The 22,121-nt window shown below is 39.7% G+C and overlaps 1 protein-coding gene and 1 long non-coding RNA gene across 4 annotated transcripts; one reads left to right on the top strand and one right to left on the bottom strand.

Moving 5' to 3' along the window:
• Positions 1-2,538: 2,538 nt before the first annotated feature.
• LOC131255694 (uncharacterized) lies at positions 2,539-6,873 on the bottom strand. Of its 2 annotated transcripts, XM_058256486.1 has the most exons (7): positions 6,711-6,873; positions 6,378-6,624; positions 5,496-5,581; positions 5,185-5,331; positions 4,703-4,826; positions 3,330-3,616; positions 2,539-2,748 (listed from the first exon to the last, which is right to left on the bottom strand). In XM_058256486.1, the coding sequence occupies exons 2-7, from the start codon at positions 6,583-6,585 to the stop codon at positions 2,656-2,658; spliced, it is 945 nt and encodes a 314-aa protein (XP_058112469.1). In that variant the 5' UTR covers positions 6,586-6,624; positions 6,711-6,873; the 3' UTR covers positions 2,539-2,655. The 2 variants fall into 2 exon arrangements, with proteins under 2 accessions (XP_058112469.1, XP_058112476.1); XM_058256493.1 differs by lacking the exon at positions 5,185-5,331.
• A 6,109-nt stretch (positions 6,874-12,982) lies between these two features.
• Positions 12,983-20,065, top strand: LOC131255704 (uncharacterized). 2 transcript variants are annotated; one of them, XR_009176260.1, is made up of 8 exons: positions 12,983-13,527; positions 15,289-15,627; positions 15,852-15,995; positions 16,971-17,427; positions 18,210-18,545; positions 18,974-19,266; positions 19,437-19,532; positions 19,713-20,065. It is a non-coding gene; the product is annotated as an uncharacterized LOC131255704 (long non-coding RNA). The 2 variants fall into 2 exon arrangements; XR_009176258.1 differs by lacking the exon at positions 16,971-17,427 and having other exon boundaries at positions 12,993-13,527; positions 18,357-18,545; positions 18,974-19,050.
• Positions 20,066-22,121: the final 2,056 nt, after the last annotated feature.

A 22,121-nucleotide genomic window follows, 5' to 3' on the forward strand; every position in this document is an offset into this window, starting at 1 on the left:
ATATATATATGGGAAAAGGTATAAGCTCCCGTGAGGTCGAGCTGTGTGGGCCCCACCGTGATGCGTGTCGACCATCAACACCGTGCATTTGATGGGTCCCCTCTAAATTATGGGATATCCCAAAAATCAGCCGTATACAGAACTCAGGTGGGCCATACCATCTAAAATCATGTGAAGACACCGTTAAAACATATAAAAGCACTCGGTGGGGCCCACCTGAGTTTTGAATGCTGCTGAAACTTGGTCTGAACCCTCATCCAAGTGGGACACACATAATGGATGGGCTGGATTTGCAAGCCACACCTCGGTGGGCCCAAAAAATGATTATGAATGTTTAATGGTGCACGGCCCCTCCCCACTTCTGTATGTGGTGTGGCCCACACAAGTCACGGATTGACTTGATTTTTGAGACCTAGGCCCACGATGGAATGGTGCATCTGACTGATGGGGTAGATGTTCGAAACGCATCACGGTGGGCCCACACAGCTCGACCTCATGGGACGGACTCGTGAGGTCGAGCGCACGGTACCTTTTCCTCCATATGCAAACTGTAATGTTTATTTGCCATCCAAACGGTTGATTAGGTCACACAGACATCGATATGAAGGGAAAATACAAATATTTGATCCATAACTTTTGTGGCCCCAAGAAGTTTTTAATGGTGGGATAATATGGGCTGGGTCTAATCGTAACTTGGTCAATTCATTCAATCACCACTCTTTCCTGTGGTGTGGGTTCACTTGATATTTGGATCTACCTCATTTTTGGGCTCATACCGTAAAATGAGCTGGCAAAATAGATGGATGGCGTGGATAAGAGATACATCATGGTGGGCCCATAGAGCACCGTCCAGTAGCGAGTCGCTACTGGCAGTGTCAGTATGCAATCCGCGTCCCCAATGGCTGGCAATTTGCAAACTCCTGTTTTTTCACTTCCCATAGAGGGAAACCCACATATCCCACATATGAAGATCCCAAAAGATGTCAATGGGAAAATCCCAATATCCCATAACGAGAATATCCTACTAATCTAATCTTTGATGTTTGACATCTTTGTAAAGGCTGCGAATGCACACGCCACCACACGTGCTTCCAAGCCCCCTCATGATCCATGATGTACTTCTGACCATGTAAATGTTCTCCCAAAAATAAATGTGTTCCATTCAGCGTATGGGCCACAATGTCAGGAACAATTGCATGGTTAAGAATTAACTTTGGCCAAGTATTTCTCAACCGTAATCTTGTTTTCTAAACTGCGGCCCACCTGACAATTGGACTGATCTGGTTATTGGGCGAGATCATCTACATAATGGCAAGCCTCTGATGAAGGGATGAAATCTCCTACCAATATGCAAGGCTGGCTGGCACATGTTATACATTCCCGTGGGCTTAGCAAATCTCATTGCATCTATGGATGAAGATTTGCTGCTTTTTCTTTTTTCTCCTCTTGCATTGAAGAGTTAAGAATATTCCACTGATGAGAGTTGGGAATCTGCGTCCATGATCCAGGCCATCAAATCAATCGTCTGCTTCACAGAATCATGGCTGCATTTATATGGATGAGTGTACCTATACGGTCAAATAGTTCCTCCGTGGTAATTGTATGATACCCAGACCCAAGGAATCTATTGTACTAGTAGGCTTTTAGTTTTTACAAGTACGGCCCATGGTTCGGTGATCAGAAACTAGGTGGTCCCACGGAGAAGATTTTAGGGGCATGGTCCATCCATCGATCATATCAATGGTCCCAACACTTGTACAAACTGAGGAGACAAGGATGCAGCATGTATCCTCCAGTTGAGGATCATATGATTCCTCCATCCACAGACAGTATACTAAAATAACCTAGGTTCCACTAATTCCTCTGCCTCTCACTGCCCATGAAAAATATAACTCAGATCAGGTTGCTCCTACCTTCTATATGTTTTCCCAAAAGTAAATCTGGTCCACTCAGCAGTGGGCCCTAATATTAAAAACAGTAGGGTGGGTCAGGAAACTTCAGCCACATTTTTTCAGAGCCGCCAATTTGTTTTACAGACTGTGGCTCACCTAACCAGTGGATCAATCTAATTCTTGGGCTACGGCATTGATATACTGGTGCCTTTCTGTCGGATGGATTGGATCTTGGACCTATCGTGCTCGCACATGTGGTATGTACATTAGCTTTATTATTGCATACGGGTGTAGGCTTAAAGAAGCCCCCAAATTGAGAACCATCTTCTCCCATGTCCCACATTCAACAGCCATAACTTCAGTGATCAAAGCAGATCAGGCCATCCAATCAACTCGATTTTATTTAGGACATGGGTCAGCAGTCAAAAATCAATTAAGGCGGGGGGCCTATGCAACAAAGATAAGATGAGCCATGTTTGATTGTTTCTAGGCATGGAAACCTGCCAGAAACAGGCACTTCGGCTTTTCATCTTCCTGGCCTTTGTGAAGAAAATGCACTCCAGCTCAATGATGTCCCACTGCAGCAGAAAACCTAGATCACCGCTTGTGGCTGATGAGTGTCACAGGCACAGGTGATCCAAAGTAATGCCAAATAAACACCAATTTCTTATTTATGATAGCTTGAAAATTCATTTTATTTTACAAAAGCCTTCAAACTCTGTGTTATCACAAATCAGCCCCTGAGATACCATTAACATTACCTCTACAGGAGCTTGAGCATTTTCAGACGCTCTTCATGTTCAGGGTCTAGCTTTGGTGGTGTGTAACACCCTCTAAGATCCTCTACGATGTATTCCTGCATTTTGTGAAGCAACTTCAATGATATACAATAATAATACTAGTAATAGCACACACACACACACGGAGAGAGTTTTACCGCCTCAGATACTGAATCCTTCAAGGCAAGGAAAAGAGTAAAATCAGGCAAGCTGTGCCTCACCATCACATGGCATGCATGCATGTGAATCCGGATCGTACACATCATGGCCCTGGACATGGATGGATCATGGCCCAGATTCACAGTAATTGAATTACCAAAACTATCCTATTAGTGACCATCAAACGAACATTTAAGCAGATATGGTCAGATGTCCAGAATAGAGGAGCAGTCATACAGTTAATAGTGCTATGCTCCATCCACAATGGCCCCACAGTCTAGATGCTCCAAACTCCACATGCATGCATGCCATGCATCGATGGGAGGGAGTGAAGGAGGAGGTTTCTAAGGATTTTCATGCATTATTTACATGCCATCATTTGCACCAGAACATCATTTAAAACATAGCTATTCGTATAGGCAAGTTGCTGTTGCATTACATTCAACAGATATTTTAAAGTTTTAATAAAACGAATAACAGAAAGATATAGGAAGCATACCTTTGTAAGCTCCCTCTTGGTTAGGATGTGGTAGTGTCTCTGCCAGATCCTCTGGATTGCCATAGTAGCAGCAAGAAAACCATACGCTATGCCAAGGATGGCGAAGATTATGACGAAGATGATAAGCAGAGCAAAGCATGCTTCCATGGAAGCTGGAAAGCAGTCCAAGATTCCCCATCCATAACAGCAGTTGCGGCACCCGGCTGCACATGGGTCATTGTTGTTGAGAGAAGAGCAGTGTAGGATCAACCCAAAAAATCCCAGCAGTACAAAGAAGGCCAACACCCCTGCATGGTTTCCTAAGATGTCAGAAAGTAACAGGTGCACTCATTTGAAAATTCAGGCTAAAGATAAAAAAATCAATATTTTGATGTCCAATTCACAAGCTTTCTGAATGACTTCTATGATGATGGTATGCATCAACCAGAAAAATATATAGTTATCACGATGGTACAGAAACCAACTCATCAAACATTGAGATTTCAGCAGATAGCGTGTAAGAAGATGAATTGAGAATCTGAGATTTCAGCAGACCGTGTGGAAGAACATGAACCAAATCCGAGATCTTCCTGCTTGTTACCAAGTATGACAAAAAACAAAACATGCATTTGAAAAATGCACCTGTCAACTTGCACTATATTAGAGGACAAAAAATGTGAAACCTCCCCAAACAGAATGTTGTGGAATAGATAATTTTCTTCAGGGGAAATGATATCTGCATAATTTGAAGCACTTCTGTTTACACAATTTTGGAAACCCAAGGAATAAGTGAGTAAACAGAATTCCTTACTCTGTCTCACAGATACATATTGAATTCTGTGGAAAGCTGTATTTGATGAAAGTCATATGTACAGCTTGGAGGGAGATCTTTCACATCTTTCAAGATCCACCCTACAATATGGGGTCAAAATGCCATAGATGGATACACATTTTTCTACCTTTGGAAATGGAACAATACACTTTTAGTACTTACAGCCTTAGTGCCAAAAGTAGAAAAACAAGGTCTATCAAAAGCGAAGGACGCACGCGCGCGCACACACACACGCGCACACTTATATCTTTCATTTCCTGCACACTACAATAAAATGGTAGTTCCACGCAATGATCCATTCATCGCTTACCTGAAAGTACTCATTGATTCGGTTCACTTACTTGTCTAGCAATTGTTAGATACTATTGGCGATTCCCATAAACATTCACTGGTCTAGGAGATAAATCAGGCCTTTGCCTGGAAAACCTCACACAAGTTTACAAGAAAAAATTGATGGCCGTGAATGTTCCTTAATCCTTCAGTAGGGAAACAGGATGACTACAACAAGCAAACCAAGATGAAGATATCTAAGTGGAAAAAGGAAAAGAAGACCAGAACACACCTATACAGTAGTAGAAGGGTATGGGATGCTTGGACAATATATGGTCCCAGCCATCACTGAATGAATTTCTGAAGTTCCCATTCTTGTCCATGAAGTATGCAAAACCACCCATGGCAGCAACTGCCTGCGAATCAGAAGCATATTTCGACATGCGTGAAGGGGCACATGTCAGTTATTCCTAGACATAAATGTGATAAGTATAAGATAGAATATGTTATCTTAAAACCCACTAGTAAGAAGAAAAGAAGCCACGATTCCCACAGAAAATGATTGGAGAAACATTATCAAAATAATTCATGTTGGCAACTTATTTCCTTACTTGAGAAGGTTAAAGATTCAAGAAATGCAGACAAGACCGAAGCCGTAGGATATGTAAAAAAACCATTAAAGCTGGTACTAAACAATTGAACATGCATGGGCAAATTGATAACACAACACAGATGAGCCCTTGCTAAATGAATAATATATAAAATTTCCCTTACAGTTTGTACCGCCAAGAATACAAGGAGAACATCCCTGGCCACAAAAATTCTGAACTTCAATTTTCGCCATGAGTTATCCTCTAAAGACTCTACTTGAAGATGGAATTGTGCCTTGCAAGTTGTGCAATGCGAAAAAGCAAATCCTTCCTAAAGACAATAAAAGAAAAAAGAAAGAAAAGAAAAGATACACTAGTTTAAACTGATTTCTACATCTGAGTATTCAATGGACAAACATTAAAATATAGTTCTGTAGAAAATTTAGGATTCCTTGTTCAAAAAGTAATATCACCAAGGGCTAAAGAAGAAAATACCTTCACTGAACGCCAATGATCCAGGCATGAACGGTGGACAAACTGTTGGGTGCCTTTGCACATGCATGGAGATATCAACTCTTCACCTACACAGAACGAATATGAATGTTTAGGTTGCATGTCACATAACTATTAGATCATATTAAAGTGGTTATGATCTCCACATTCTCAACATGCTTATTGGGTAAAAGTCTCATGAAATTAAGAAACCCTACATTTCAAGTGCCAAAAAGATTTGGATAAAACAGGGTGACTGGATAAACAGAGAATTCAAGACACTAGAACAGAAGCTATGAACGTGCATGCACCCAAGAACAAAATGGTGGGTATCAGAGAAAGAGCACACCAAAGATCATCGGTTAAAAGAAATGTTTATGCTATGCGCCATGCTCCGTATAACGAATGAACCTCACAACACTTAAGACTTTAATACTGAAAATTCCATCTTCTCATTAATAGATATTTTCCACTTTAATAGTTGAATACAGACTTTTTCTATTTTCACAACAGATCTGAAGGCCACTGATCGAACCGCTTGGATTTCCAGGCCAGTGTGGTTTCTACCATGAATGGGCTATCATGGCAGCACGCCGGAGATGGACCATTACGGGGTAGTCTAGTCATTTTTATCAGTTCTTGTTCCTACATATGCAAGAAGCACATTGCGATGATTTCAATTCAACCAAAACTCAGTAATTGCAAAACTCAATCATACCCAAACAGCTAACACAAGCTCAAATTCCAGTCCTAAGAAGCCGAAAACAGAATCGATTTTGTTCTCAAAGAAAGTGACGAATACAATTCGAACATATAATCTACAAAATGTCAAAATCCGACAGAAATGGAAGGCAATTCAAATTACTCCATGAAAGCGAAATTCACCTGGTTCGCCATTGTACTCGAGGCAGATGCGGCAGCAAGCAGCAGAACCGGCTTCAATCTCTTCATCGTCACCAACACCACCATCCGTTATCTCGATGGTGCTACTTTCCGGCACCGAAGACTCTGGCACTGCCCGCTTCTCGAGGAGGGGATCGGAGTCGGTCGGATTCACTTCCATGATCGGCTCCAGCTGCAATTCTCCTTTCATCGGAATGTAACCGAAAGATTTAAGAGAATTTCCAAAACCCTAACCGTAGGAGGAATTAAAATCAGCAGAAAACCTTAAATTTATAAAAGGCTGGCAGTTTGAAACCCTAGGAGAGAGAAAATTACCCGAAAATAGCGGAGAGATTTGGGAAGAAAACCCTAGAAATTCTGAGAAGCAGCAGCGAAGAAGACCTTCACCAGTTGACAAGGGATCAAATTGAAATGGTCTGTGACGAAGAGATGCTCTTTTATCTCGCGCGCAGTGCGTACTGCGCACCCCCCCAACAACCCCACTCTCCCCGGACTTTAACTAAGGTGTGAGTTTCTCACCATTTATTAATAAACCAGCATTTATGCACGGCAATCTGGACCGTTCAAGTGGTGTCTAATATTGAAGATCGGTCTTAGTTTTGAATTTTCTCTCCAAATTCAATGTGAAAATATCATATTTTAATATTTACGCTATTTCCAAAGGAAACGGATTGGCTACTCCCCTGCCACCAGCTCGTTGGCTGTGGTCGGTGATTTGTGGGCCCCACCATGATGTATGTGTTCCATCCATTTTTAAGGATCACTTTATGGTTTGATCCCAAAAATGAGAGGGATATAAATCTAAATTGGACCACACCACATGAAAACAATAGTGATTGTATATCCACCATTAAAATCCTCCTAGGGTCCACGTATTGTTTATTTGACATTCAATCTGTTTATTAGGTCATACTGGCCCAAATGAAGGTAAAAAACAAAGATCAACTTGATCTAAAACTTTTATGGCCTGGGAAATATTTTTAATGGTCAACCCTCATTTGACACTGTTTCCTATGAGGTGGTCCACTTGAAATTTGGATGTACATCATTTTTTATTTCGCACCATAAAATGATATTAAAAAAAATAGATAGACAGCATGGATGAAACAAATACATCATGTTGGAGCCCACGGAGCACCGACCATCAGCCATCGGCTGGTAGGGAGTAGCCAATCCCTTTCCATTCCCAAAGTGTAACCACTGCTTGAAATTACGAAAAGTTGGATTGTTGTCGTGGCTTAATAAACGGTGATGAGTCCACACATCTAAAAAGAGTCAGAAATGCGGGAAGGGATATGCCATGCGTAGCCGGTATTTGATATGCGCTACGAATGAAAGCTGTCAACGTGGCAAACATATAGTTAAATATAAGCCGTCTAATAACGGACCCCGATGCATTTGGTTGTAGATTCAAATCAGATGCATTAATTTATCCATTTATCAATAGATTTTTATTTAACGGTCCATTTGATGTCCACTAGTCTGAAAGTTGGAAAATAAATAATGTATCATCTATTTAAATTATGACCATAAAAAGTAGTTTGGACGGTTTGGATTGAGGATTACATATTCAATATGTACAGTTAATCTGTGCATTTACTTGAATGGTGGTAGTCTCGAAGATTATCAAATCGTTATCTGATTCAAGCTGCTCTCGTTGTGACGTTGATTCTCAGTTCTCCACATTCCAAAGGAGACGTAATCAACTTGTTTATCATTGCTTTCCAGGGGGCGCGGACGGGATACTACCCCTACCAGGGACGGGCGGATTGGGCACTACCCCTACCGGGACATAGAGATGGACGCTACTGGCAGGGCTCTGTAAGGCCCACTCTGACATATATGTTTCATCCAATCTGTCCATCTATTTTGAACAATCATTTTAGATCTTGAACCTAAAAAGAACGATGATTGAAGGCTCGATTGGACCACACCACGGGAAGCTTCTGTTTTATGTGGTGTGGTTCACTGGATCATTCCATCTGCTTCAATTTTGAGCTCATCACTTAAAACAATTTTTTAAAATGAATGGACAGCATGGATAATCAGATACATCACGGTTAGTTTTAGAGCCATAGACAGGAGCGTCCGGCTCTAGTTAGGTCTTTGTAGGGTGCGTGGATTGCGTACTACCCCACTAAGATGGGCGAGGATTGGGTACTGCCCTACCAGGACCTACCTACAGAAGGACGGTCCTGCTGGACGCGGATTAGCTACTGACAGGTTGTGCAGCGAGGAAGGTGCTCTGTGGGTCCCACCATGGTGTAAGTGTTTCATCCATGCCGTCCACCCATTTTTCCATATCATTTTATGGTATGGTTGCAAAAAAGCACTTGATCCACATCTCAAGTGGACCTCACAGTGTTGATTGAATTCCCACCATTAAAAACTTGTTGGGGCCACGAAGGTTTTGGATCAAGCTGATATATATTTTTTCCCTTCATCCAAGTCTATATGACCTAATCAACAGGTTAGATGTCAAATAACCATTAACAGGTTAGATGTCAAATAACCATTACAGTGGGCTGTAGGAGGTTTTTAATGGTGAACATTCAATTACTACTGTTTTTCCATGGTGTGGTCCACCTGAGACTTAGATCTACCTAATTTTTTGGGATCAAGACCTAAAATTATCTTTCAAAATGGATGTACGGTGTGGATAAAACACATACATCATGGTGTGTCCACATAGCACCGACCACTAGCCACCTGGCTGAACCGCATCCAGCGACTCGCTACTGAAGTCACGTCACCAAGTTTGTTGGCCCACCCTGATGTCTGTGCTCTGTGGGCATCATCATAATGTATGTGCTGTATCTACACAGTCTATTCATTTGGAGATATCATTTTAACGCACTAGCTAAAAAATGAGATAGATCCGGAGCTCCGATAGACCTCAACATAGAAAACAATGGAAACAGTGACACCCACGGTTGAAATCTTCTTATGGTCTACCATAATATTTATTTGAGATCTAACCCGTTCATAAGTTAACACAGAAATGAATGGAAGGGAAAACTCAAATAGACCTTAGAAGTTTTTAATGATAGGCAGTCAATCCCCGCTGTTTTCTGTAGTAGGGTCTATTAGAGCTACGGATCTTATTCATCTTTGGCTCATCCCCTAAAATGATCTCTCCAAATGGATGGACGGCGTTGATACAACGTACACATTAAGGTAGGCCTCATAGAACTTGGGGACGTGACTTCTTTAGTAGTCTGGCTACTAAACCTGTCACAGCGTCACAGCTAATCCGCCTCCGGTTCTGCTGTGGCTTTGTGGGACAAACCATAATTCACATGGTTTATCCACATAGCCGATTCATTTTGGCAAATTATTTTAAGAAAAAACCTAAAAAGTGGGATAGATGGAATGCTCGGATGGACTACACTTAGGGGAAACAACCGAGATTGAATGCTTGAGGTTCCCTTCGTCCAAGCCTACATGACTATATTCACGTTTTCCCTGATATATATTTTTTGAGTGCGGATCCTGTGTGTCCTGGAGGCAGGAATTCCCTCACTCCAGCGTTTTCATTGGTAAACGTCAGTGTAAGTGCCATGTCGTCAATTTTTTAAATATATTTTAAAAAATACATTTAATAAGAGCTACAACGGAGACGGAAGGGGTTTGTGTGCTGAGTAACTCAGCAAGGTAAGCGTAATGAGTAAAGTCTGTGAAGCCCACCATCATTGTCATTCGTGCATTGTATCAACTCTATCTATCTCTTTTATCATCTAATTTTAGGGTTTTACAACAAAAATTAATCATATCCAAAGATCAAGTGGACCACACCACCTGAAATGAATTGAATTCTACCATTGAAAAGTTTTTGGGGCCATAGAAGTTTTATATCAAGATGATATTTGTTTTTTCCATTCATCCATGTCTTTGTGATCTTATGAACAATTTGGATGAAAAATAAACATCATTGGGGCCTTAGAAACACTTCAATGGTGAAAATCAATATTTTCACTGTTTCTTTTGGTATGGTCTACTTGAGCTTTTGATATACTTCAGTTTTGGGCTCAACTCCTAAAATGATCTGAAAAAACGGATGGACGGCGTGGATAAATCACATGAATTCACAGTGGGCCCATTAGAATTTACTCAGTACGATAAGACTTGGTATGCAATCCGATTTCACGTGTCTAAGGGGACGCGAATTTCCTACCAAAGCATTTTGCAGTAAGATCTTGCGCAAGGATTCCGAATGGGCCCACTCCGATGTTTGTGACAAATCCAACCTGTTCATCCATGTTTAGATATCATTTTAGGACATCATACCAAAACTAATGTATATACAAAACTCAAATGGGCCACATGAGAGGAAACAGTGGAGATTTAGTATCCACCGTTGAAATATTTATATGGCCACAAAAGTTTTGCATCGGTCTAATATTTTGGTGTTTTCACTTCATCCTAGTAAAAATGACCTTATAAACAGTTTGGATGGCATATAAACATCGAGAGGCCTAGGAAGGTTTCAACGGTAGGAATTTCTTTCTCCACTATTTCATCTTGTATGGCCCAGTTGAGTTTTTGATCATCCTAATTTTTTGTTACATGTCTTAAAATGAGCTCTAAAAATGGATGAATGGATTGGAATTCTTATAAACATCATGGTGGACCCCACCATACATCCCACTGCTGAAACTTCATGCAAAAGGCTTTCCCCAGTGAATCCGCGTCCACGGTTTCCATTAGAAACGTATTGGCTACTCCCCCGCCACTCGGTGCCATGTGGGCCCACTATGATGTATGTGTTTCATTCATGCTGTCCATATATTTTTCTACATCATTTTATGATCTGAGACCAAAAATGAAGTATAACCCAATCTCAAGTGGACCACACTGCATGACATAGTGTTAAATGAACGTTGACCATTAAAAACTTTTTAGAGACCATAAAAGTTTTGGATCATCTTTTTAGCTGATCTTTGTTTTTTCCCTTCATCTGGGTCTTTATGACCAAACCAACAGATTGGATGATACGTAAATAGTACGGTGGGCCTTAGGAGGACTTTAATGATGGATATCAATCACCATTATTTTCCTGTGGTGTGGTCCATATGAGATTTATATCCCTCTCATTTTTGGGATCAACCCCTAAAATTATATGTAAAAATAGATTAATGGAATGGATGAAACACATAAATCATGGTGGGGAAGTGATGTCACCCATTTATATGGGTCCCACTATGATGTATGTTTTGTATCCACACCGTCCATCCATTTGGAGAGATCATTTTAGGGCATGAGCCAAAGAATGAACCAAATCCAAAACTCGAGTGGACCCCACCACAGAAAATAGTGGAGAGAGTCAAGCCCACCATTTATTACGATTAAATCTAATCCAAACCTTGTAACTTTGTCTAATGAACCCCGTCACTTTGTACTGCAACCCCGTTACTTTGTCTATTGATCCCCGTCACTTTCTATTGCAACCTCGTCACTCTGTCTAGTGAACCCCGTCACTTTATACTGCAACTCCGTCACTTTATCTACTGAACCCCGTCACTTTGTACTGCAACATCGTCACTTTGTCTATTGTATCCCGTCATTTTATGCTACAACCTCGTCACTTTGTCTAATGTACCCCATCACATTATGCTGCAATCTCGTCACTTTGTCTAGTGAACCCCGTTACTTTGTACTGCAACCGTGTCACTTTGTCTATTGAACCCCGTTACTTTGTACTGCAACCTCGTCACATTGTCTACTGTACCCCGTCACTTTGTACTGCAACTCCGACACTTTGTTTACTGAACCCCGTCACTTTGTCTACTGAACCCCGTCACTTTGTATTGCAACCCCGTCACTATCTAGTGAACCCCGTCATTTTGTACTGTAACCCCGTCACTTTGTCTACTGAACCCCATTACTTTGTATTACAATATCGTCACTTTGTCTACTGTACCCAGTTACTTTGTGCTACAACTTTGTCACTTTATCTAATGTACTCCGTCACTTTGTCCAATAACCGTACTTAACCTCATCACTTTATCTAGTAAAACTCCATTACAAAGTGACGGAGTACTTCCATTACCAAAAAAATGAGGAAAGGATACAAACAATGTAGATTTTTAGCTACGGATATAACTATATTGCTACGGATTCGTAGTAACAAAGTAGCTGCACCACTAGAAATTGACGGTCCTGCAAGTGACTTTTTGAGGCCCACCACAATAATATGTGTTCTATTTAATCCATCCATCCGTTTTGAAATATAAATTTAGTATTTCATCCTATAAAATGAGGTATATGGAAGGCTCAAGTGGACCACACGGTAGGAAAAAATAAAGATTAAATCACACATGATTCCTATGGTGTGGTTCACTTGGGCCTTTAATGCATTTCTAAAAATGAATGGACGGAATGGATAAACGATATACATCATGGTGGGCCAGGCACCCAATCCACGCCCAAACGCGCGCCCAAATCAATATCGATCCTCTTTCTCCCTCTGTCTCTCTCTCTCTCTCTGCGCCGAAACCGAGTCTCCCTCTTTGCGCACAAAACCCTCTCTCCCTCCCTCAGTCTCTCAATCATCCCATTTTCAAAGCCTTAGCATTTACTCTCTCTCGCTATCTCAACGGACTTGGAAAGGTGAGCGATTTCTCCTTTTCTTTTTATTGATTTCCTTATGTTTTGCGAATCTTCTCCGATTCTCGACCGAGGATCTTGATTATCAGTGAAGAAATGGGATATTTCTGTCATGATTTTGGATTTTATCGCCTCATTTGCTGCATTTCCTGCGTTTTTGCTCTCGTTTCTCCATTTAGGGTTTTGTTTATGTGGTTAAAACTGTTTGATAAGATGCCTCGACAAGGATGGCTACGTATGTTGCTGATTTTATAAATGGGTTGCAGGTAAAGAAGGGCTTGCATAAGTCCATGAGCAGGGGCTGTAAATGTAGAGGCGGCTGGCTATGAGGCTGGGGCTGGGCTTGCTGCTGAGCCTGAGGATGTGGATGAGGCTGGGGCTGCTGCATCTGCATATGAGGAGGATGTTGGAGGTGGGGCTGAGGGGCTTGGCGTGGTAGTGGTGTGTATACGCCATCCAATCCATTCTTCAGACTTGCCCCACCAAGATGAAGGGACACCCAAAAATCAGCTATTTCAAAACTCAGGTGGGCAACATCACGTGATTTTAGGATTTTTTAGGCATGATTTTGCATTGTTCCCTATTGTATGTTTACAGAGAGGAGAATAACTCATAGAATAAGCTTATTCAACAAAGACCTGTTGTAGAACCAGCCTCTTTGGAAATGTTGATTACTCTGACAGTACAAATGACATAGATGTATGGCAATGTGAACTATATTTTAAATGGACCACTCACTATTTTAACCTTCCATTTGATAGACATTAAATGGATGGCTAAGATTTCCTTAAACATACCATGCTCCATCTACCATGTGCCTAAAATTTGGATGGTATGGATGGCATTGCATGAGTGCCATGTGTGAGGTGGACGAGTGACCACAGATTCTTACAAACCAAAGATCATTAGACTATATAAATCTTCTTTGTAGCAATTACGTCACAAGTGATTGGATCCTTATATTCATTTAGCATTTCAAACTGCCATTCTGCATTTCACACATATATTTCAAAAAAAAAAAAGAAGGGCCCTACACCATAAAATATCATTTATTTCCCAAAATGCCTCCTGACCAGCATTTATATTAGCCAGCCTTTATTTAGATTTTCCAAAAAAATGGTCCATCTTTCATCATTTGATTTTTTATACGATTTTTCTTTGTTTTAATGAATGCAGTAGTTGGCTTCATTTGTAATATTGTTACAAAGGTTTAGCCTCATGAGGATATTTACTGTGTTCAGGAACCTATAATGATGTTGCTGCCCTGTTCTCAAATTGTTTCATCTGGACCTGTATAAAGCATTTCTATAATTTGTCTAACATTTGTTCTGTTTTCTGTTTGTGCACAGATGTGAATCTTCCTTGATATATGTTGAGAAATGTGGTTAGAAGGGTTTTGCTATAATATGGGTACAATTAGAGACTTATTTGTAATTTTCTAAAGTTTCTTTTAAATATATTAGAAAGGGGGCAGAAACATCTATAGTTTTTTTCCCAAAACTTCTCTCTCTCTCTTTCTTTTTTTTTTTTTTTCCTTTTTCTTCTCTTCTCCTCTCCTCTTCTTCTTCATCTCTTGATAGGGTTTTATCCTCTATTTCCTCTTAGTATAAGAGTAGGCAAAAACACCTGCGATTTCTCAAATACGAGTTTCAGTGCTGATTTTGGACAACCATAAATTTGATTTTATCCAATCTTCAAACTCAGACCTTTCCCGCTGAAGAGTGGGCAGCAAACCCCACTTCTTGTCAATATGATAGTTAGCTTCTATACCCTCTGTACTAAGAGTATATAGATAAATGGATTTTGGCTCAGGGGATTGAAGTGATTTGTCAGACAAGATCTACATTAGCTGACCAAAGTCAATCTACAGCAGGTCATTATGGTTTCAATGTTTACGTCACTACTTGATGGGTTTCTACAAGAATTGACCTTCAAAATTTATTAATATCTGATAGTTATCGGCTTGTGATACTTTCATGACTTGTTTTCATAGTCACATTTTACTGTCCTATACTTATATGCTTTGCTCTCTCTCTCTCTCTCTCTCTCTCTCTCTCTCTCTCTCTCTCTCTCAGCACTTGATCTATTTCCAATGCTACAACACTAATTTCTTATTGGATTTTTATAATTTGTTGGATCTTCCCATGACTCTTTAATTTTTGCAGGGTTTTTTTTTTTTTTTTTTTCCTGGCTTAAATCCAAATTGCAGTTTTATGGCCAGTAGCTGATTGGAGTTTGTTGTGTTTTGTGGGTTTTTTTTTTTTTTTTTTTGATGGTAACAATGCAGTGTTTGGGTGATGATAAATAAACGGACTAGAAGATTGTCCCAAATGCCGGAAGAAGTTAGAGGGGAAATAGAACCTTATTTTATCGAGCATGCTGCTATCTTGGATGAGGACAGCCGAAAACTGCTAAAGCTCAACGATAACTCTGCGGATTACATCTGAAGAGGCTTAACTGTAAGTCTGTGGTTGGCTTGTTAAAGTTGGCATTCATTCTGATTCACAATAGTTTATGTTTATAGCAATGACCTGTAATTACTCTTTTAAACCCACAGCCTCGATGGAATGTTTTGGATGTCAATCAGCATGTGAACAATGTCAAATACATTGGTTGGATTATCGAGGTAGTTCTTAGACTGGATGTCAATCAGCATGTATAAATATAGGCTGGATCATAGGATGGTATATCAATTCCGAATCAATTAATTGAATCATTCATGTTACTGCCTCTGCCTTAAGGCTAACATTTATTGTTTGACAGATCCACATATTTGAGAAATCATACTTCCTCATTGTGAGTTTACTTTCCAATAATTGTTTTATATCATCATTTTGCTCTGTGCTGCAGGCCTTGTGGCAACTCCTATGGGTCATTCCTAGAAAGTCCTCCACCTTCCAGAAGTCTGCTACCAACTTCTCTGATCATAAGAGACTTTCAATACATTTCTTTCAACATAAAGTTGGCATTGTAACCTCTGAGCTCCTCACTCAGGTGAGTGAAGTCATTGTGAATTGTTGAACTTTCTCTTTTGACAATGATTGATGCTAGATATTAGTATCTGAACTTCGTTCGTTCTATTTTACTGTTTTCTTCTTCCTTTCTAATCTCGCTTTGAACTATCTGCTTATCAGTGTTTTAAATAGCGGTAGCGTGATGCGTAGCGCTCAGCCCTCTATAGCGTGTAGCGTAAATACGTAGCGTGTAGCGTAAGCTACACGATATTTCTATTTTTTAATTTAAAAATAGGATAAATATAATAAATAGTGGAAAAAAAGGGAAAAAAAATATAAAAATGCCTAAAAGATGATTCATTTTATCAATTATAAGCATGTTCAAAAAAGTTATTAGTTATCATTTATCAAAAGCCAATCCACATATATAAGCTAAATCAAATAATTATCACATCAACAACTTCCTAAGTAAACCACTTTAATTAATAATGTCTAATTGAAACCACAGGTCACAATTATGAAAAGAAATAAAAATCCCATGGGTTAAAAGTATCAAGTACAATACAAGTGTCACATTGCTCAACATTAGAAACAAAGAAAACGTGAAAAAATAAAATAAAAAACTAAAATAGTAAAAAAATAGATTGTAGCTTACGCTACGGACGCTACGCGGTACGTAGCTGTAGCGTACGCTACGACCCTTGTAGCGTGCGCTACAGGGGATTTACGCTATTTGGGACGCTACGTAGCGCTACGGCCACGCTACCGCTACGCTACGGGCGCTATTTGAAACACTGCTGCTTATTTGCCTTGATATCAAGAGTTTTACCGTAATAGAAAAAGTTATCGGCTATTGTTTATTGGAACTCTTTTAGGTTCATAATCGTGTTTCAGTGGTAGAACACTTGGATTGCATTTGGCCTTCCTTTTTAAGTGTTGAGCTATCTAACGTTGGTTCATGTTCCCAAACAAAATGTTTAATCCATTGTTTCCTACTGTTTTTATGTCATTTCAGTTGCGAGACTGGAATAACAGACGACGGTTTACACCCCCACTGATTTTCATGCACAAGAAGCAGTGGATGATATTTTTATCTCTCAGGTATTAGTTTCTTACATGAGAAGATGAACATGATGTTTGAAGTAGATGTTACCACAAACTATAGTGGGCCTCATGGATCTGTGCGTTCCACCTGAAGCCGGCTACAACTCTTACAGAGGATTCTAGTCCAACATCCTATGGGATTGAGTGTGGGCTTCCCTCCATTGGAGAATATGACAGACATGAAGATATTGCGAGTTGAATTGAATATACTACTATCCTTGGTATATATAACAATGTCAATGGTCTCTTGTTTCATTTGTTTTATGAAGTACATTGCTTGGCTGATGCACCAGGATACTAAGAAATTGCTTGATTTCTACTGAAATCCCAAAATTTATTAACGACAACATGAAGAATCTCAAAACTCTGTAAGTTACTTCCTCCGGGCCTTTTACAACGCATAGGCAATACCGCTGATGCTGCTAAATAATTCTAGGCACCATTATTGACTTGTCAAACCCAATCTGTCTTCTGTTTATTTGGGGAATTCATTCATTTTATCTATTTATCGATTTCTCTATTTTATCTAATAGAATATTGGTTATCTGTCAAAAGAGAAGTATTATTGACTGCATGACCTACCCAGAGTCATCCTCAAATTATTGGGTCTGAATCATTTACACTACACTCTCTACCATTTCATCTAACGAGCCGGAGACACTAGTTCCTTGTGAATTCCTTGTAGAATTTATGAAGTTTTAAATTTCCCTGGTAAATAACAATGGGAACTTCAAGAAGCTTACATAAATACATTGTAGTTCTACTAACATATAAAATATTAGGTTCTTGATTTAAAATGTAAGACACCTTTTTTATGTTAGAAGTAAGGATTGTATTTTAATAAGCTATTAGCATTACCTACATTTTCTTACTTTATTTGCTATCTCGGTTGGGCCCCAATTCTTTCTTAGGACCTGTATCTTTCTTCTTCTATTTTTTGGGATGCTTGGTTGTTATGTTCTTTGGAATGGGCCAACTGTGTTGTTACTTTGCTACACCATAAGGGAGCATGAGCAAGACTAAAAGACACCAAAAAAGTGCTTACATGGCTCAATAGGCAATTTTAACCGATTGCTTCATGGGTGATGATGTCTCATTTTCTTTTGTCCATTACCAATGCTAAGATTTCGAATTTCGTCTTTCATGCTAGTCTTTTTGCTGTTGTTGGGCTGGTGGGCCATCAACGAACCATACGGTCTATTTAGGTGAGCAGTTGTTTGATTCATAAAAATTCATCTATATTTGATACAATGTTATTTTAAACTAAGGAGAATTGCTCCTTGCTTTTGCTAACCAGGGGCTTATGATGAGGAAGAATCTGCAGCAAGGGCTTACAATCTGGCCACAATTGCTCCAAAACTCAAGTGGACAACACCACAGGAAACAATGGACACTTACAATTAAAAAGTTCTTGTAGCCACAAGTTTTGAATCAAGCTGATTTATGTGTTTTCCCTTCAACCAGGTCCTTGTGACTTTATGGACAGGTTAGAAAACATCACTGTAAGCTTTGGAAGGTTTCAACGGTGGACATTATTCTCTCAATTGTTTCATGTGGTGTGGTCTTTTTTAGCTATGGATCTGCCTCATTTTTGGGCTGATTCCCTGAAATAGGCTGGCAAAATGAATGGACAGAATGAATGAAATACACACATAATGGTAGGGTCCACGGAGCTTTGACATCAGCTAGCTGGCTAGTGTTGAGGTCAATAGCCAAACCACGGCTTGTCAATAAGCCACTGGCCTTTCCATTTTATCAAATGAGAAGACATGTACCTACCATCTCAACACCCTTTAGGAATGGACTGTGAATGTGGGACTATACACTGAATAATGCTATATATTCATTTTCTGCCTAGCAACCATCGCACCGAGATTATTGACAGAAACTTGTTGGTTTTTGGGTACAATGCAGGCACCATCACAATGGCAGATGGGAAGCAAGGATAGGAAGGGTTTTCGGAAACAAGTACCTCTACCTTGGAACTTACAGTGAGTGTTATTTCTTTAATATCTAATCAATCTTCCCCATTGTTCCAAGACTTGGACAAGTACCATACAGACTCATCCAGTCAACTCAGATTTTAATACCCAGAGTCACCCCCGATCGACTAGGGCAATTAGTCAGGCTGATTCACCCCCGACTCAGGTCTAAATTGAGAAAATCCGAGAGTCACCGAGCCTTTTAATCATTTTGACAAATATTGTGTGAGTTCACTACACCATAATTGGGAAGCAAATATACAACAACATGCTCGGTTTGGGCTTCTGCATTTTGTATTGTGTATTTTGTATATTTTTTCTTATTTTTTATTCTCTTCCTTTGTATATTTTGTATAATTTACAAACTATCAATTGCTGTAATTCCTTTGGTGTAGGTCTTTGGGTTCATCAAGTCAGCGAGCTGACTCAGTTAACCCGATGAGATTTTGAGCTGAGTCATCAGGTTCAGGAATAAAAAGCCTCAGTTTGGTGTAGGTTTTATGCTACCCTGTTTTTAGATATTGAGTCATCAGATTTTTTTTTGCCTTCACCAGAATTTCAAGTTTTATGCGAAGTTAGATGCTTGCTTGCTATTGATTGAGCTTTCTGTCTTGAGATTGCTTTTTATAGCATCCTTCATGTCTTTATTCTTTGTTTCCTCTGTTATGTAGGGGCTATGTTGGAATTCACAGCTCATGATTCAGAGATTTCATTCTAAAGCCGGAGCTTCTTCGAGTCATTTGTAGGTTCTGGATTTGAGCATCCTTTAGAAGGAAAATTCTTGTCAAATTCTTCTCATTTTATGTTTGACTTCATGAAAAATACAGATTTTCTGGTTTTTTTTATTGTTGCATCTGATCTTTGAATCTACTATGGGTTTTCAGCAAATCTATGTGATTTTTTAGAAGAATTTCAGCATCTGTTGCTAGTTTGGTTGTTTTATTTTTACTTTTTGTAGTCATTTGTCATGTTTTACATATTTGGAGACATGTAATCTGTTGAATTCATGTAATAAATTTGGTATGGAGAAAGATGACATCTGCTTTTGGATTTGTATATTTCTTTTCATGTTATTACAGCAGATCTAAAAATGTTTTTTTTTTTTTTTTTTTTTTTAATTTATTTTCTTATCTGTAGATGAATTCCTGCCCTTTTAGGTTCTGTAATTTTATTATTTTCTTATGATGGTATCTGAATTTCTGTAATTTTGTTGTAATTACGCCGGCATTAGAAATTTTTTTAAAGGAAATAGCTACGGATATAGGCCGTAGCTTTTTATCTCAAATCTTTTGCTACGGATTTCATACTTTTTTAGCTACGAATATTATCCGTTACAAAGCATATAGCTACGGATTAGATTCGTACCTACATGTTGTATGGCTACGAATGAAATCCGTAGCTATAGATTTAAGACCTATAGCTACAGTACTGATTGCTACGGTCGTGCTGCAGATTTAAACTGTAAGTGTAGGTAAATCTCGCTACAGAAATTATGACTACGGCTTTTATTCGTAGCTACTGATCTCTATTGCTACGAATTTAATCTGTAGCCATAGGTTTTTGTCTTTAGCTACACCGAAGCTACGGACCTTTAGCTACGCTTTTTATCCGTAGCCTCTGCCCTTTTATGGTAGTTCACAAAGTGACGAGGTACAGTAGACAAAGTGATGAGGTTGCAGCACAAAGTGACTCGGTACAGTAGCCAAAGAGACAATGTTGCAGTACAAAGTGATGGGGTTGAGTGGACAAAGTGATGGGGTTGCAGTACAAAGTGACGGGGTTCACTACACAAAGTGACGGGGTTGTAGTACAAAGTGACGGGGTTCAGTAGACAAAGTGACTGGGTTGCAGTACAAAGTGACGGGGTACAGAAGACAAAGTGATGAGGTTGCAGTACAAAGTGATATGATTCAGTAGACAAAGTGACAAGACTGCAGCACAAAGTGACGGGGTACAATAGACAAAGTGACGAGGTTGTAGCATAAAATGATGGGGTACATTAGACAAAGTGACGAGGTTGTAGCATAAAATGATGGGGTACATTAGACAAAGTGACGGGGTGTCAGTACAAAGTGACGGAGTTCAGTAGACAAAGTGACGGGGTGTCAGTACAAAGTGACGGGGTTCAGTAGACAAAGTGACGGGGTTGCAGTACGAAGTGACGGGGTTTGGATTGGTTTCAGTCATAATAAATGGTGGGCGTGACTCTCTCCACTATTTTCTATGGTGGGGTCCACTCGAGTTTTGGATCTGATTCATTCTTTGGCTCATGCCCTAAAATGATCTCTCCAAATGGATGGATGGTGTGGATACAAAACATACATCATAGTCATACCCATATAAATGGGTGACATCACTTCAGTAGCGAGTCTCACTACTCAATATGGTGCTAATCCTAAATGGAAATGAAAGCGAATTGGCTACTCCCCCTACCACTAGTCCGGTGGTGGTGGTGGTCGATGCTCTATGAGCCCCACCATGATGTATGTGTTTCATTCATTCTGTTAATCTATTTTTACATATAATTTTAGAGGTTGATCCCAAAAATGAGAGGGATATAAATCTCATATGGACCACACCACATGAAAACAATGGTAATTGAATATCCATCATTAAAGTCCTCCTAAGGCCCACCATACTGTTTATTTGACATCCAATCTGTTGGTTTGGTCATAAAGACCCGGGCGAAGGGAAAAAACAAAGATCAACTTGATCCAAAACTTTTATGGTCCCCAAAAAGTTTTTAATGGTCAACGTTCATTCAACACTGTTTCATGTACTGTGGTCCACTTGAGATTGGGTTATACCTCATTTTTGGTCTCAGACCATAAAATGATCTAGAAAAATAGATGGACGACATGGATGAAACATATACATCATGGTGGGCCCACATAGCACCGAGTGGTAGGGGAGTAGCCAATACGTTTCCAATGGAAACCGTGGACATGAATTCACCGGGGAAAACCTTTTGCATGAAGTTCCAACGCTGGGATGTATGGTAGGGTCTACCGTGATGTTTATAAGAATTCTAATCCATTCATCTATTTTTAGAGCTTATTAGGATGATAAAAAACTCAACT

The sequence above is a fragment of the Magnolia sinica genome, chromosome 1 (assembly GCF_029962835.1).
Source record: "Magnolia sinica isolate HGM2019 chromosome 1, MsV1, whole genome shotgun sequence".
Classification (NCBI taxonomy): domain Eukaryota; kingdom Viridiplantae; phylum Streptophyta; class Magnoliopsida; order Magnoliales; family Magnoliaceae; genus Magnolia; species Magnolia sinica.